The sequence below is a fragment of the Phodopus roborovskii genome, unplaced genomic scaffold (genome assembly GCF_943737965.1).
Source record: "Phodopus roborovskii unplaced genomic scaffold, PHOROB, whole genome shotgun sequence".
NCBI classification, from domain to species: domain Eukaryota; kingdom Metazoa; phylum Chordata; class Mammalia; order Rodentia; family Cricetidae; genus Phodopus; species Phodopus roborovskii.
Window position 1 is genome coordinate 16,724,088 of NW_026126413.1, and position 18,493 is coordinate 16,742,580.

At 39.3% G+C, this 18,493-nt stretch overlaps 1 protein-coding gene across 1 annotated transcript in view; it reads right to left on the reverse strand.

Annotated features, from left to right (window-relative positions):
* The window catches only part of Cwc27 (CWC27 spliceosome associated cyclophilin), a 162,540-nt gene extending 144,455 nt beyond the window's left edge, over nucleotides 1–18,085 (reverse strand). The window contains exons 1-7 of the mRNA XM_051182887.1: nucleotides 17,973–18,085; nucleotides 12,184–12,280; nucleotides 8,529–8,641; nucleotides 5,528–5,671; nucleotides 4,125–4,223; nucleotides 3,465–3,568; nucleotides 1,799–1,868 (exon numbers count right to left, since the gene is read on the reverse strand). Of these exons, the coding sequence (XP_051038844.1) occupies nucleotides 1,799–1,868; nucleotides 3,465–3,568; nucleotides 4,125–4,223; nucleotides 5,528–5,671; nucleotides 8,529–8,641; nucleotides 12,184–12,280; nucleotides 17,973–18,014 (669 nt within the window). The 5' untranslated portion in view covers nucleotides 18,015–18,085. The remainder of the gene's footprint in view (nucleotides 1–1,798; nucleotides 1,869–3,464; nucleotides 3,569–4,124; nucleotides 4,224–5,527; nucleotides 5,672–8,528; nucleotides 8,642–12,183; nucleotides 12,281–17,972) is intronic.
* Nucleotides 18,086–18,493: the final 408 nt, after the last annotated feature.

Below are 18,493 nucleotides of genomic sequence, written 5' to 3' on the forward strand. Positions count from 1 at the left end.
TAACAAACCTCCGGAATCATGGCATATTATAGCATTCTGTATTCGTCATTCTGATGAGGTACAAATTTGAATCACCAACAATGCAACACCAATCACTGGCATCTACTGAAGATAATTCCGGCACCATGGCGACGGAGTAATTCTTGATGCTTGTCATAGGAATGTCTTCATTTAAAAATGAATTTACTTTTGAAATCTAATATACAAACATTTCCTGAAGTGGCTTAGAATAAAGGTAAAAAGGCAAAAGAAATATTCAGCCTATCTTTGAGAGTTTAGTGTACTGGTTACAGATAAGTAGTAACTGATCTCATGTTATTAAAATTGATACTATAAGAAGCAAGCAAAAGTCGGGGACAAATTGTCTTTTCCACACGCCCATTTTAATTCAGTTTTAATGCAAGCATATAAGGGGAGTGCTACTGTATTGCAGTTTCCTCTGCTATTAAAGCACACCACACCATCCTGCAGGGAACTTTCTCAAGCCAGAAGGTAAGCAACTCAAAATAGCGTCAGGAAGTCCCTGAAGCCAGCCAGATTCACTAGGTCCCTACCTCCCAAGAGAAAACAATAAAGAGCACTGAATATCACTCTCAGACGAGCCAAGCTGCAAAGACTCTGGAACCAGACTAGCTACCTGGAACAAGTAAAAAAAATAGCCACGCTGCCTGGAAGAGGTTGGGATTAACTGAGCCATTTGGAAGGGACACTCTGTTGAGTTGCCTGCTGGCATGTGGCATGCTCTACATTCCCATCAGTCATGCTGAGATGGGCTTTGGTGATGCCACTGTCTGAGTCATTTCTGCTCCATTCCCCCAAAAATAACCTCAATAAAACTCACTGGTTCACCAAGATGGTGGTATCTACAATGTGGTCTGTTGTGAGCTCCCTATCCGGGGTGAGTAGATGTGTATAGTATCTCCCCAGGGAAAGTTCTGTTGCACAAGTGTTGGTCCTGTGCTCCGCATGACCCTCCCTGAGCCAGGCTCACTCTGATGGTGTGCTTTTCAGTCTGTCTTACTGGTGGCACTGGGGACAAACAGGAGACCTTCACAAGCAAGGAAAGCCTAAGTACTAATAAAGATGCTAGATCTAATTCTCAGCTCTCAGTCACGTCCAAGAAAGAAACACAAAGCACAACATTTGGAACCAAAAACCTCTGACGGTGATTTTCTTTGGGTACAAATTTCACAGTTCATTCCAAAACTAGACAAAATACGGCAGATTCTCCAGATGAAACTCAAATTATAGAAAGCCTCACTCAGAGGTCAATTCCAGCTGGAGCATCTTACTAGGTATGTGACTTCCTAATTATAATCTATAGGTATTATTGTGAACCTTGTTTACTTCTGAGTAAATCTAAGTGTTTATATAAATAAGGTTCACAACAACAGCTATCTCAAAAAAGGCTGTGACAGGAATTAGTTGAGAATTAATGAGGCGAACACAATATATGGAAATAACATTAAAATGAATATTGGATAATTGAGTCACTGACTATTTTAATAATAATAATCGTCATATAGCAAAATAAAAGGCAAACAGCAACTAAAATCTGAATCGTAACGTCAAACCATTCAAAATATTTTAAGACTGGTTTCAACTGACAGAAAAATAGCAAGATTAAAAGTAAATAAATATGAACAGTGTTTCTCTGAGAGCAAATCAACTCAGAATCTGCACAAACGACTGTACGTGGCAATACAGTGCACACTTACTACGCAAGTGAAGTCAAGCACGCTGCTCCAGGTAGAGCAGGAGATACAAGAATGCAAAGCAAAGGGCGAAGGGCAGCTACCTGACTGACTCGGTTCACTTCCTCCTCTTCCTCCTCAGCTTCTTCCCCGAAAGAAAGTAAACTAAAGTTCCTATCAGAAAAGAAAATTCAGGAGAAAAGTTAGACAAAATTCATAAATGTCCCATTTCCAGGCAACAGCACAGGTTTCTAAGTAATACGTTTTATTTGTACAGGACCACCTAGTCTTCAGCAGGAGTGTTCCAGCATCTACAACTCTAAGCCAAGGGTTTGGCCTCAAACCACTAACGTTTCACTAAGTCCCCTCAACTGCTTACCACAGACTTACCCAAGGTAGTACCGTAGTGCAGTCCATCTATCACCCATGATAGAAATAAGCTTTGATAGTTATCGGAGCTGGAAGAAATGCTGAGTGTACTACAGGAGAGTAATTAAACTACTTTAACACCTGACAGATGTATCTTAATGTTTTAAAACTAAGAGACACAAGAAATTATGGGCAGGAAGTCTTAGATCTTTCAAACTAAACAACAAAGCCTCAGGTAACTGAGCAGTAAGTTATTAATGTACTCTCTTGAGTTCTGGAAAAAGTAAAACCTTTGGCAGCAATGGAGTATTTTTTTTTAATCTACATGCAAGCAATGATGCCACATCATCCCTTGTTATGAATAAAAGGAATGCTTTCATTCACTGTTCTGAATGAAAACAAGATAATAAAAAACACACAAAGAACTCAGACTTTTCATCAGGCTAAATGGCAATACTGGAACACTGCGTCCTAACACAGTGACAATGACCTCTCAGCACCAATGAATTGGAGTAAGAAATCGATGGTGGGACCAAAGAAAATCAAACACACAGCACTAGTAAAACGGACTTTGCCACAAGACACCTGTTAAAGTGTCTGGCTCGTATTTGACAATTTATTAACACAGTTAATGTATTTACTTGCTGGGAACCCAGCATGTACTAATCACCTATCCTTCAGGGAATTTGTATGGACTCACTCTCAGTTAACCTTCCTAACAACCAGGTGTGTAGTTAATGTAACCACCACTATATTTGCATGACAAAGCCAAAGCTCAGTGATACTGAGTATAGCAGTCCCATACCTAACACTGATAAATAAGATGCTACAATTCAGTGAAATGGTAAGTTGAAATCTAACTGTATATTTTTTTAATGAAACAGAAAAAAAATGTAAGCAATATTGGCACAAACTAATAAACTATTAAAAATAAATTGCTATTTTTAAGAAAATATCTTTGAGAAAAACAGAATAATAAAATAGTTTTGTTTAAAAATATTTATAAGAAGATTATTTTGAATAGCACCAAAGCAGATTAAAGTATACAATCTTCTAACACACACTAAAAGTATTCTTTATAGTGTTCTTGCCTCCCCAAACTCTTTATGCTAAGGATAAATTAACTTACAAACAAATAAATGTTTCTCAATAATTTGGCTATATAAATGTAATGAATACTATTCATATATGGCCATTTGCAATGATAAATTTCTAGCTTAAGTTACATAATGTCATTAAATGTAAGAAATGTTCACTTTAAACTCTCTCCTATAATTCTGTTAGCCCTCTGGTTCAAAATGACATTTCCCTTTATAGTAAACAATGATTATAAAAAGAAATTAACTAAATAAATTAGTGTCACTATTAAAGTTGAAGAAAAAATCTTTCTACTATAATTACTTTGTGCCTTTGGGTTTCAATTTCTTGATTTCTTCCTCCGGCTTCTCTTTTTTGGGCCTTTTAATTTCTCTTGGAATGATGTCATCAAAAGGATTAAACAAAACCTATGAAAAGAAACAATTTGAAGATATTATTCCAGTTTTTTAATTTTATAAGGAAATGAAAAACAATATTGAAATGTACTGACATAAGCATCTAATCCCTCCCTACATAAACTGCATCTGTGCAGGGGTACACAGTACATTCACTTCTAGTCACATGGCCCCAGTGATCCTCCCAAAACATTATATCCTTTTCAAGAAAAAGATACTTCATGTGATACCTATTTTACAGAAGGAAAAACATAAGGAACCAACTCAGACATTTGGACTTCATATCAAATGCTCTGAAGGATTACCTCACTTCCTCAATAAAAACTAACAATTCACCGAAAATCCACTTCTTTAAGCAAAGAAACCTAATTCCTTTAACTTGTCGTTATGAGTTGAACTTTTCATTCTTTGTACTATCATCTAAAGTTTCATATCTGGATCCAAAGCCTTTACTAAAAAAAAAAAAATCTGTATCAGCAATTGTTCTTAAACATTGTGTTTAGTATAAAGCTTTCATCTAATGCTTTAACTGTGTCTGTTCCACAGTACCCAGAAGCCATGTGCCTACCTCACAGCTTTTGACTCTATGTGGGTTGCGGGGTCTTTCCTCATCATCAATGTCTACTTCTGTTAGGCGCAGCATGTTGTAGACTGTATCTCCTGTAACCTACCAAACAAAAACACAGACCATGACCACAAACATCTATATTCATCTTTTCCATAAGCAGTGTACTTCTTTAAATAATTAAAGAGAATCTTCATATTTTTACTGAGACTATGAACAATGAAGGCAAAGCATGCTCACTTTAATGCTAAAAAGACAGAGGGGCTCAGTCTCTTAATAAACCTCATATATTTCCAGTGTATACTAATGTCAGTTACTAAAAATAAATATACAGTGTCAACCTTCTTATTATGATAGTTCTCTCAAATATCACAAACAAACTTGGACTTAAAGCAGCTTAAGCATCGACAGCCTGATAACACTTTTCAGGTTACTGCCTAAGTTAATCTACAAAAGACTCTAAAAGTGAGAAGACTGCCTTTCTTGGTAGAAAGTACAGACCCATGGACTGCTATGCTATATGTTCTCTCGTGCCTGGGTCGTATAGCAGCAAGTGATAAACACAATACAAGATAGGAACCCAAATCTCATCTTCCTAATTAAAAAAAAAAAGTTAAAAGTAGGAAAAATCCATGACTGCCAGAAAAACCTGTGTTAGGAATGCATCATGACAGTACATATTTCCTAACTCATGTCCTTAAGAAATAAGTAACTGATACATTTTACAGTTTGGGTATGACTTGAATGTTCAACTGTCCAACTGTACTGAATTGTCTCCATCCTTTCATAGGCAGAACCCATTTTTGTCTAGGACGTAAGGAAGCAATTCTTATTGAACCAGCAGAGGGGGCTAAGAAGCCATTAATGTCTACTATGTCTAAGCATTAAGTACAGGGATATTCAGATGAGAAGGGAAGAGGATGGGCGAGAGAGGCCTCCAGGGTCCCTCTCTAAAGAGAACTGTTGAAAATTCTACGGGAAGATCATTTTTTCATTTGTTGTTAAATGTCATATGTTGTTCATAGCAATATTTCCAGTAAAAGTTAGCAGAACTAATACAACGTCCACTTTAAATTTAAGGTGATTTATCATTGGTAACTTTAAACTATAAAACAGTTTTGGGCTAAGTATGAACAATACTGGCTAAGTGGCCTTAAGTAGCTAATGCCACACTATGACAAAGAACACATGTAGACCGTGACAAATGATTGGCTTGAAGCACCCAAAGTAGGGAGCCTTTACAGTTCATCATAAGAGGAACACACTCCATCATTTTTGAAACCAGTAAGTAAACAAGTATAACATGTTTGAAGGCAGTCATTATATGTTAATTGTATATATCACAGAAACTTAAAAAATATCATAAAACCAAAACCAAACCATATATCTAATATATGGAGACTAACCTTTCCAAATATGGTGTGCTTATTGTTAAGTTCATCTGCTCGACCCAGGGTAAAGAAAAACTGGCTGCCATTATCATGTGGACCAGCGTTTGCCATGGCAACCAGTCCTCTCCTATTAAAACGCAACCTAGAGTGAAATTCATCCTGCAAGAATGAAAGAGATTTAGTGACTGTTCTCAGTCACAAGATCCTTCATATTCAATCAGCTATGCAGCAGACCAGCGAGGCTCAGACAACTTCTAATCAAAACTGCTGAAGCTTTATGTAACTGATTTTTGAAGTACAATCAAATCCAAATTTACTATCTGTTCAATCCTCTTCAACCTGAATTCACCACCTTGTATCTTCTAAATATATTCAGCCACATAGCTGTTTATGGAAGTCTACGCACACACAGAGGAAGAGACTCAAAGGGCCTCAGGGTCTGTCTCATCTCCCTACTCAAGAAACCTATCTTCGAACCACTGTGAAGCAGCCAGCTCTTCTCCTTCCCATGTGGTCCCATGTGGTGTTGTGAAGAAGCAGTGGCTTTCTTCTTGTTTTTTTTTTTTAAATTCAGAGACCTAACTAAGATGTGTTAGTGATTTTACTGTGCTTTTAAAAGCCACCCTGAGCCAACTCCCCTCAGAGATGGTAAGAGTCTCATTTGGCAGATTAAAACAGTACAGGACCACTGTTCTGAGAGCTACTTAGAATTTCCCCTCAGACCTACACTGGGATCATCTATGACACACCCATTTCTGTAATCAGTGCTTTCCAAGCATTAGATGCTATTTTTCTTTAATATATTATTCTTAAGAGCTGAACTCAGTCCATCACACCAGAAAGCAGAGAGCCAAACACCTTGACCTCTGACTGATCAACTTTCAGAAGGGTTGTGAGTAAAATACTCCTGCTGTTTAAATCTGTGGTATTTCTATACCATGTGTCCCAGGCAGTTTAATGACAATTTGATACAAACTAAAGTCATCTGAGAGGAGGGAACCCTGATAAAGAAAATGCCTCCATCAGATCAGGCAGTAAAGCATTTTCTTGGTTGGTGGTTAATGGTAGAGGGCCCAGCCCACTGTGGGTGGAGCCATCCCCAGGCCCTGGGTTCTATAAGAAAGCGGGATGAGCAAGCCATGGGGAGCAGCCAGTAAGCAGCCCCCTCCATGGCCTCTGCATCAGCCCCCCCCCCACCCCAGGCTCCAGGTTCCTGCCCTGCCTGAGTTCCCACCCTCACTGCCTTTGATGATGGGCTGTTATGTGAAACATGAGTGAAATAAACCCTTTCCTCCCCTGGTTGCTTTTGGTCATGTTATTTTATCAAAGCAATAGTAACCCTACTGTAGTATTTAAAAAAAAAGCAAAAATCTCAGAAAGGAAATACCAACAGGATAAACAACAGCTTGAACAGGATATAGGAATATTTCCTACGAAGTAAAGGTCCTACAATTATGAGATGTGATTAACAGTGACAGCTGAGATATTTTTTAAATACTGTGTCCTACTTTCCTGTGTCCTATCACCTGGTAACAAGTTTTAATAAAAAAGAAGTCCCACTGTTTTCCAAACAATCAAGATCACACCATGGTAAGGAACTGTGGCTCAGGCACAAAGACAGTCACAAATTTAAGGCCAGTCTGTACTATATTGAAATTCCAACCAAGGCAACATAGTAGGGCACTCGATAGAAACTTTGAAATAATTAAAAATCACACTGAACAGGGAAAGATGAACGGACTCTCCAGACAATCTTTCCCACTAGAATAAATACAAAGTTTTCAAGTTTCCCTATTTAAGAACCACTGACAGTTATTCACTCAAAAAAAGCTAACCCTGCTATAATTAGACTATTAACAAATACAATTTCTGCTGTACATAAGCCCATAACTGTTCCTAATTTCTTAAACAGATTAACTCTTTTCCTGCTTAAGTTTATGCTGGCACTCAAGAAGTCACAGGTCAGAACTGGAGAAATGGCTCAGCAGTTATCAGCACTTGTTAATCTTCCCAGAACCTGGGTTCAGTTCCCAGCATCCACATGGTAGTTCACAACCAGCAGCAACTCCGGTTCCAGGATCCAATGCCCTCTTCTGACCTCTGCTGTCAGCAAGCAGCACATGGTAAGTATATAACATGCAGGCAAAACATTCATACATAAAATGAATAAGTCTATGAAAAGTTTAAATTAAATTCCCATTTTTTATTCATATAAATTTTTCCTAGTGTTTTTGGCTCTTCCTTCTGCTCACTTATGACTGTCAACCTTGCATGGCTTTGTGCGATAGTGATCTTTAGTGGACAGTAAGTACATAATAGACAGTAACTCCAGTGTGGATGCTTGGTCCCTCAAAAGCTTTATATTGAGGTCTTCATCCCTGGTGCAACTGTATTTGTGGTTCTAACAAGGTGGGAAAGGCTACAAACAAGAAAAACTGAGACAAAGTCATAAAAGTTGGGCTCTCATTCTAGTCCAATAGGACTCACATCCTCATGAGAAAGTCAGGACACCAGACATGGTCTTGTCTTCCCCATACCTCCTCAAGGCGGGAAGAAGGATGGTTAGACACTGTGCGCTGAACCTCCTAGCCTCCACAACTGAAAAAGAGAAATTCTCATTTCCCTTCACAGTCTGTTGTAGCAGCCCAAGGAGACTACTGAAAATTCCACATAATACTTAAATCGAATTATTTTAATCTAAATTAGCACACCCACAGTCCTAAAGCTTGACTGTTGGGATGAGACACGGCCAGACTTCACACAACGTGCCACATGGGGGCCTTCTTCCCAAATCCGGTCTCTCCCTCCCTCTCTCTCTGGAGTCCTTAGCTCTCCCTTAACTTAATCTAGCACAAAATAAATCAGAAAGAATGCTTTGTCGGTAATATTTGCTCTTATCTCTAAATAATTCTAACTCCACTGATTTTGTACACTACATGGAATGTTTTTCTTGGGGACACTCTTACTTGGGAAGAAGCATTCTGAGCTGACCTAGAACACAACAAATGGACCTGACCTTGAATGGGGCTCCATAGATGGACTCTCCTCCAGTGCCGGTGCCTGTGGGGTCTCCACCTTGGACTATGAAACCAGGCACAACTCTATGAAAAATGGTGTTGTCATAGTATGCTGAAAAACAATTAATACATTAATTTATAAAAGTCAGCGTGACTTTAGTTATCACAGTTCATATACAAAGAGAGCCACAGATTTAATTTCCAGAATGCTAAGTATGCTTTTAGGCCCAAAGCTTTCCAGAGGACAATTATCAACACTCTGAAATATTTTGAAATATCACAACTGAGGAATACTACTGGAATTCAAGAGGGCAGGAATGCTGCCAAGCACCCTCAAATCCAAAGGGTTGTCTCCACAGCAAAGCCTAATCCATCCCAAATGCCAACAGTGTTGAGACTCTTCCTTTTCCCCTGACAGAAAATTAACTTACCAACGAGAAGAATATACAAAACCACAGATAATAAAGTTATTAACTAACCATAGTTCCAGCACTGTCTACTGCAGTCACCTCAAACAAAATGGTCAGCAAATAAAACAAATAACATATATTTTAGTCCAATCAAATAGTCATTCACTTCAATTAATTTTCAGAAATCAATATATAATTAATAGAATTTAAATATATTTTATGTTATAAGTATATTTCTAGCCACAAATATGCAGCAGAGATAAAATATTGTCTCCCATAGGATTTTATTCTGTGAAGCCAAAATCATTAAGAAAGAAAAAGTTAACTTAGGTAAGAAAGAAGCATGATACCCTGTAGTGAGACATTCACTTTGTCTGCACCTGTGGCACAGACCATGCCCATTGGGGGTGGAGACAGGGCCAGCCGTGACCTGGGGGAACTAAGTCTGAGGAAGGGACCCCAGGAGTGCTCTCTTGCTTGCAGCATGGGGACAGGAGCACTTCCGGAGGCATCCTTGGGACCAGGAACCCGCTGGTGTTCATTTGTCTATGTTGTGCGTTATTTCTCCCTGAATAAACATCTATTCGGCCTATTTGTTTCTCCTGATCCTTATTAAACATCAATAGTACCCACTGAGTTATAGGGCATCCTCTATGAAAACTGAAAATCGGTAGCCTTTTGCTTTGTTTCTTTACCTTCTTTTTTAATAGTTTTATAACATGTTTTAGAATGTCAATTTTCACAACATATTTATTTCAGATGTTTCCCTAACTATAAGTGAAGACCTCAAAGTCCAAGGTTAAATTCATAATGACAGATCTTTGAGTTCTGCAAAGAATGTGACCACCATCTTTTAACATAAAAGTCTGTTTCATCAAGGGACACATGGGAGACTGAGCACCCTCCCTTCCAGGCTTCTGTCCATTTTCTTTTCATTCTGAAAACTAGGCATTACTGCTGTTGTACTGAAAAGTGCATTACAAGACCCAGAAACATTCTAACTTCTTTGAATCAGACACTCAAAGGATAAAATGGAGTTGTCTGTATTAGTTTACTCATCTAAGGAGTGTGTGTGTATGTGTGTGTGTGTGTGTGTGTGTGCGTGTGTGTGTGTGTTTTAATAAGTGTATGTGTGTTTTGCCTTCATGTATGTCTGCATACCACATTCATGCCTGGTGACCCTGAAGGCCAGAAAGGGCATTGGATCTCCTAGAACTGGAGTTACAGACATTTTTGAGCGCCATATAGGTGCTTGGAATTGAACCTAGGGCCTCTGGAAGAACAGCCAGTGCTCTTGACTGCTGGGCCATCTCTCCTGCCAGGAGTATCTTTTTTAAAAAAAATTAGTCTTCTCAGGTTTTTAGTTTGCCTTCCCAACAATAATTCCATTAAATTCTTGCCTGTTTCACTATGAAAATTGCTCTGGTTATTTCTATAAATTTTCTTTTATCTCCTAGTCTTCGTATAAATGGGAGAATAATTCCTTTTTGATGCAAGGAAGCTTTGTCAGCATCGAGCTGAACCTCATGTTTATTTCATTGTCGCATTCTGTACAGAGACTTTCTGTTTCTTCATTCACCTGGTCCTGGGTTGCATTTACCATTCACTCTTTCTAGTGTTTTTGTAATTTCACTCTCCTGTAAAATTTGAGCTTTAGACTTCTTTAAACTTATTCCCAGAAGTCAGACTTCTCTGTCTCCCTTGTTTCTTAGTTTTGTTGACAGTTATCCGAGGCCTCTCTAACTAAACTACCTGTCTGATTTGATTTCCTGCCTGTCTGCCATAGCAATTATTAATAATGGTCTTTGCAGACATATTTCCTTTGTCTCATCTGAGAGATTGGATTCTTTTATTATTAATTCTTTAATCTTCCCCCTGCAGTGTTATATTTACCTAATTTCTATTTGAAGAGTTTTGTCTAGGTCATACAACAGGATACTGTAGATTCTTAAATACCTTGTTTCTCATCCAAAATATTGCTTTCTGACACCATGAATAATACTGTCTCCAAAAATCAGGTATAACTAGAAGACACTGATTTGCCACCACTGGAGGTATTTAAAGTCGTATGTAATGCATTCTAGATGCCAACCAGAAACTGCTAAGAGTGTATGGAATATATAGCTGCATACAAAAAACATCCACTAACAAAAAAAAAAAATCCAAGTGAACATAAAATTTTGCCAAGTTTCTTACAAAGATAAATAATCATGTTATGACTCAAGATGATAACAAATCAGTGAATTCCAGGTGGTAAGCTTTGTAGAAAAACAGACTTTGAACGAAATAATAAAAATTGGTTATACTTAATGAAAACAGGGTGGGAAATGTATGAGAGAGAGAGAGAGAGTATGAGGGTGTGCAGAAGAGGAAAGGGAATGTTCAGGAAATAGAAAGGCTGACTGAAGGCATGTGGTTAGTGGAATGGAAAGCTAGGAAGTAAAGCAAAAATTCAAACATCACGTGCACAGACAGAAGGCAAAGAAATGAGAGGGAGACCAGATAGGAGACGGAAGTCTGGGCGGCTGAGGACAAAGGGTAGGAGACGGAAGTCTGGGCGGCTGAGGAAGGAGGGTAGGAGACGGAAGTCCGGGCAGCTGAGGAAGGAAGGGTAGGAAACGGAAGTCTGGGCGGCTGAGGACGAAGGTGGGACTTGGTTTAGTGGTAGCTAACAGAAGTGTCCAGTAGAGAAACCCATTACCCCATCAGATCAACTAGGCACAAGAAGGGAAGAAATGAACAGAGTTCTGAAAATAACAGTCTTTTGTCTGAAGACAACACAAGAGTGGAAAAGACAACATGGAATAAGAGGCAAACTTAGGGGATATCCATATTTAAAGAATGAAAGATAGAGTGAATGGCAATTAGTAGAGGAGATCAACATCAGGCATGATTAGTGTCTGTTAAAAGTATAACAATTTATAGTTTGTCTGGACGAAAGTTGTTATCCCTGCAGTCTATTTCCTTATATACCGCTCAACAACATCATGAACCTAACACCAAACCTCAACGTGAAAAACACACTGTAGTTCATTCTTTTCAATCTTTAAAAAAGTTCATCCTTCCAGGGCTTTACTTAGACAGTCTCACTGTGTTGCCCAGGCTAGTCTGAAACTAGAAATGTTTCTGCATCAACTTCCCAAGTTCTGGAATTACAGAAGCAGGCCAGAATGCCCAACACACTCTCGTTACCTGTAAACTAAGGCAAGTCTCTCCCCAGAATGATAACAAAAGCAATACTGACCTTCCAAGCAAAGCTGAATGAAATTTCTGCATGCCTTTGGAGCTTCTTTTGACCACAACTCTATGTCAATATCTCCAGCTGTAGTTTTCAATAAAACCTATTGAAAGAACAAGAAACCATATTAAGTATTTACTTTGCTTGATAATTGGCTATGCAACTGGCAACACTAACTATTGAGTTTTCAATTTTAGAAGAAATATTATAAACTCTGCTTGGGTTTTGTTGCTACACTGAACTAATTTCAAATATTCATTATAGCCCAATCATCATTAGATGATTTAACATACAATTTTCAGAAAAAGCTAAGGACAATAAACAAATAAATAAGCAGCTACTCTTTCTAATCACAAATCTAATCACAATGTTTCTCATTGCTTTATTTCTAATAAAATTAGTTAGCAAATTATGAAATTAAGAAGTTAATAAATCCATTGAATTATGACAGCATTAGACAATGTTACAACCATTCATTTGAAATTGTCTTTGAAACCTATTTTTACATTAAAACCATGCTACCTCTAATTTGGAAATAAATATTCTTCTGTGTGTGCATGCGTGCAGGTGGCATATACATGGGTGCAGGTGGCAGAGGCCAGAGGTCGACCTTGTGTCCTTCTCAATAGCTCTTCACCTCACCTTTTTGATACAGCTCTTCTACTGACCTGGATCTCACCAATTCAAGTAGATTGGCTTGTGAGTAAGGTCAGGGATCCACCTGTCTCTACCACTCCCCTAAATCCCCACTCTGGGTTTTCAGATACATGCCACCATGCCCAAATTTTCACAAAGATCCTGGGAATGCACATCAAGAACTTTATCAACTTAGCTATCTCTCCAGCTCTTTGATGTTTTGTTTTTTGTGTTTTGTTTTGTTTTGTTTTTCAGCCAGTCTTCTTTATAGCCTTGTAGTCCAGACCAGCCTCAAAGTGATCTTGAATTCCTGATCTTCCCCTCTATCTCCAAGTACAGGCATGTGTCACCAGTAGCTGGGGACTGAAGCCAGTACCGTGTACATGCTAGGCAAGTACTCTAGCAACTTAGCTAGAGTCCTGGCTCCAAGGAATATTCTTAATTGAATTCCAGTTGTGACTCACTAAAATGGTCTTAAAAGTCATCATCTCTATAACAGGTAGTCGTCTATCTAAAAGTGTCCTTTTTACTGGTTCATGGCAGCAGTTTCTGTTTGGTGGAACCAGCTTCTGTATAACAACCACAACCTCTGCTATGCCCAGAGGATGAAAGAGCTTATTCAACAACTGGCTCAATAACTACAAATAACGAAAAAGTCTGAACATTGCGGCATGCTGGAGTTTAATTTCTCCAGTATCAACTTTTCTTTTCTACCCCATGTGTAGAAAAGCTGATTACTATCAATAATCTGTGGGTACTACACAGAAAGTTCTAGCAAAGAAACACTGCAGAATAACTAAAACTAAACTGATACTCATGACAGGGTCTGTATCCATGATGTAAGTCACAATTTTCTTATTTTCTAAAATTTGTCATGAGCAGTTTTGGAAATGAGGGGACTTTTAAAAATAATCATCCAGGAAAGCTCTGCCTTTTAGGCATGCCCTAGGAGTTGTAAACTGAATGAGAATGCTTTCAACGGCAAAATGAGAAGAGCATCTCAATGCCCAAGCCCAACCCAATACATTTTCGCTACCACTTTCAGGAGCTTAGGAAATGCTATAGTAAACTATATAACACTGGTGAATGCGTTACATCTTTGGGACCTTTTCTGGCAACACAGAGCTCTTTCGCACTACTCTTTGGGAACTATGAAAATGAAAGAAGTGAAAATATCTACATCATGGTAGATGTCTGATGATTTCTTTAACCCATAAAGAAAAAATAAATAAATAAAAAAGTCAGGCATGGCAGCATATGCCTTTAATGCTAGCACTCAGGAGGCTGAAGCGGGTAGGTATCTGAGTTCTAGGTCAGACTATGCAGCAAGCCCTAGGTCAGCCAATGCTACATAATGAGATCCTGTCTCAAAAAAACATTGTTTTCCTTTATTACATTTTCTTCTCTGTCTCTCTCTGAAGCTGAAATGACACTAAGCACTCTTTCCCGCCTTTCTGTAAGTCCTGCCTACTTCATTATACCTTGGATCAGCCACCTTTTTAAGACTTTTGTGATGTTACATGGATCATATTTAAAAATAGTTCCAATTGGGGGATGGAGAGATGGCCCAGCAGATAAGAGCACTGACTGCTCTTCCAGAGGACCTGGGTTTAATTCACAGCACCCACATGACAGCTCACAATTATCTGTAACTCCTCTTCCAGGGTACCCAATACCCTCGTAGAGATATACATGCAGGCAAAACACCGATGCAGCCCATAAATAATACACTTAAAAAAAAAAAAGAGTTCAGAATGTATTTTGTATAAAACATAGCAAAAAATGAATAATATTTATAGAGATGTAATCTATACATCAATAATTTCAACTTTAAAAAGTCCGCTACCTTTAGTACATTCACAGGGTTTGGAAACCACTGTCACTATTTCCAAAACTACCCACTATTTCACTACCCCAGAATCAAAGAAAACTTTGACCCATGTTCAATCCCTCTCTACTCCCCTACCCTTACCCCTTGCCAACCACTATTTTTTTCAGTCTGTATGGACATTGCCAACAAAACACTTCATTTCAAGAGAATCATACAAAGTGGGCCTTTGCATGTACAATTTCTGTCGCCAAATATGCTTCTTTGAAATTAAAGATGTCTGTCTTCCTGTTCTCTGTATTTAGGCTTAAACTGTTTTTAAAAGCTCATAGATCATAAACTTAGTGACAAATATTTCAAGACAGAACAAATATTTAATACAAATTTCATTTGCAACAATGATAAGTGGAAATATGTATTCCCAACAATTTCCATGACTTTTAATTATTTGACAGACTTCCTATGCTACCTATGCTTAAATGCTAACTTAGTTTTCTTAAATTTCTACATTGTATGTATTTTGTTCCAGGCAGGACCTCACTGGGACTGTTTGTGGATCAGACTGGCCTTGAACACACAGAGCTCCACCTGTCTCTGCCTTCTGAGTACTAATATTACAGGAATATACTACCACACCTGGCAAGTTTTTACATTTTTTATTTGTTTGTTTTCAAGACAGGGTTTCTTTGTGTAGCCCTGGCTGTCATTGAACTTGCTTTGTAGACCAGGATGGCCCTGTACTCAGAGATCAGCCTGACTCTGCCCCCCAAGTGCTGGATTAAAGGTATGTGCCACTACAACATGCTAAACTTTTACATTATTTATGTTATCTTTAAAATGAAGTTTTTAAAGGCTGGCTTAGTTAATGTAGGTACCATATATCCATGTAACTAATCATTAAAAATTACACCATACCATTAAAAAACTGACTGACAAGTACCTGGACTTTGTGTGTGTGTGTGTGTGTGTGTGTGTATTTAATGTGGGTTCTGGGAATCAATATATGTATGCATATATATATATGTATATATACATATGTATAGAGAGAGTGTGTGTATATACATATACACACATTCCTATATACATAAGTTATATACATATATGTGTACAGGTATTATTAAACAAATAAAGAGAAAATACAAATAGACACATATTTTCTCCCAGTGCACCAGGAATAGTGGTTCGGGCACTAAAACATGCCCTCACTAGTTTAGTAACTAAACATCTGTGAGAATAAAGTACCATATATTACCCTTCCCTCCAGATGCTCTTGTGTCAAGGTGCTCAACTTCAAAGTTGAATCTTCCACCTACTAGTTTGAACTACCTCAGCATGATATGCACCTGTTCTTACCCAACTAACCTCCTTCTATAAAAACAGACATACTAGCCTCATAGATTTGCTGTGAGGATGAAATGAGCTATTATTCATACAATGCTAAGAACAGCTGCACACAAATAAGAAATCAATAAACACTAGCACACATATATATTGCTGCTGAGAACTTTACATCTAGAAAAAAATCGTGTGATTTGGACACATTACACGCCTTAAAACTTTCCACTGATAAGCTACTAAATTAATAATGGTGTCATTCATCAACTTCTTCCTATGTGATACCATGCTTACTGAATAAGGGAAATGTGCCCCCATCGACTCTGAATCTAACTGCACCCCTAAGGTGCCTAATGGGCCATTAGACAGTAGAGCCTCTTAACGAGTTACAGACTATACTGTTTCAATTCTGAAGAAAAACAGTGTTCATCATAATTTGTAACTATATTTTTAATTACACAATTATTTTATCAATACACCGCTCCTTTAACTTACTCAACAATAAAATGGTGATGATATTCTTCCAGTGCATCCTTAAAACCTAACATAAAACTCTGCATGTGTATTGCACGAGAAAAACAATGTTGAGCCAAGGAAGTAGTTCAGTGGGTAAACTGCTTGGCACACAAGCCTGAGGACCTGAGTTCAAATGCACAGCTAGCCATAGCCATAGAAGCTAAGCAGTGGTGGCATACTTAGGACTCAGAAGACAGAACCAGATGGATTTCTGTGAGTTCAAGGCAACCTAGGGCTACATGACAGGGAATCAGTCTAAAAGAGAAACAGAGCTCACACCTTTAATCCCAGCACTAGAGAGAATATAAGGAGCTCAGTGCAGTCTCAGGAGCAGTATGAGATTTGGAGATGAGTAATGCAGTCTGGAGCTTCAGCGGATCGACCCTTCACTCTGAGCATTGGTAGAGGCTAGAGCTCTCTGATGGCTTGGCCACTTTGCTTCTTTTCTTTCATAGTATTTGAACTCCATCTGCTATGTGTCAAGGATTGTTCTAGATGCTCATACTCTGTCTCTATAGTGCTTGTATTCTAAAACAAAAAGAAGAGACTATTAAAAACTATATCCTAAGGGCCATAGAGTGCTGAGAGACAGGATATCACTGAGATTTGCTGTTTGATAGGCCTCTTTGTTAAGAATGACATGTGAACAGGTAAAATAGCGTGTGTTCCGCAAATGTTCAGCAACGTGAAGGGCCTGAGTAGCAGAATGGTCCAGCAGCATTTGTTAATTGAGATTGACACTATCCTCAGGAAAACCTATCAGGAAATCCTTTCCCATTTCAATCACTCTCTTCTGCTGCTTCTAACTTACGATTATTTCAAAAGATACCTCCTCCAAGATGTTTTTTTCCCATCATTTCCAGTTCTTCACTCCATCAAACTGTCATGACAATATAATCTCCTCCTCAAAAACCTTACCTACCAAAGCCAGGTTAAGTGAAGTATGTCTGTAACCCCATCACTCAGGAGACTGAGACAAGTTAGGAAATTGGCGTTGACTACATAATGAGGCCTTGCCATGCAGATTTTCCTTAGCTATCCAAATCCCAAACTAAGCTGTTTGCTCTGTCAGGGTAATAACTAGATAATCGCACAACAACATTTTTATCATCAGCACCTAATAGAGTGTGTGGTGCCTAGCAGGCGTTCGTTCAATAAATGGTCGTAGAGAGAAGCATGATCTCCAAGTTAAACAACAACAAATTTAACAGTCTTAGCACACGTCTTTTAAAAACAGACGCTAGAAGGCGCCCACATGAGTTGGATCAAGGAAGTTAAGGGGCCAGAAGACAGGCGAATGGGGAAGCTGCTCAAAAGGATTATGCCGAGACGAGTGAACGTAAATAAAGCAGCGTGTGGACGACAGTTCTGTGGGTCTTTCCAACTCTGCGATCGGGACGCCTGCCCCCACCCTTCCGGCCCTAAACCCGGAGCTCTGGATTGGGGTGGGGTGGGGGTGCGGCCCGGCGGGGATTCTCACCTTCCCGTTGGTGGGCGGCTCCTGGATGTAGATGTTACTCATCCTGGTCAGGGCTCGGGACTCCGCTCCTTAGCGTGGTCGCAAGCGAAGGGGGTGGGGTGGGCGTCTTTAACGTGGATACCAGGGAGAAACTTTACTCGGTCAGAGTCGTGCAAGGAGGCCGTACTCAACACGGGTCAGTCCCAAACTAGCCCCTCATGGGCGCCGCCATGTTGCTCCCGGACCCGAGCACCGCTAACTCCGGGGGGGGGCACTCCGTGTGCTTCGGGTAACTAGAACAGATGATAAGGCCCCTGAGACTTTAGAGGACTGGCGTGTTGTCTGTAATAACAGTTAAAGGACCAGTCTGTAAACCCCAGTGCTGCGTCCACGCCAGGTGCTCGCAGGCGGCACTCAAACCCCCCCCCCGAAGCGGACCGGAATGGTTCCGACCACGTGTGCTCCGCGGTAGGACTCCCCTGGAAACTGCATCCGCAGCGCCTTAGTTCCGCCAACCCTGAGCGCGCATCCGGCCTTCCCCC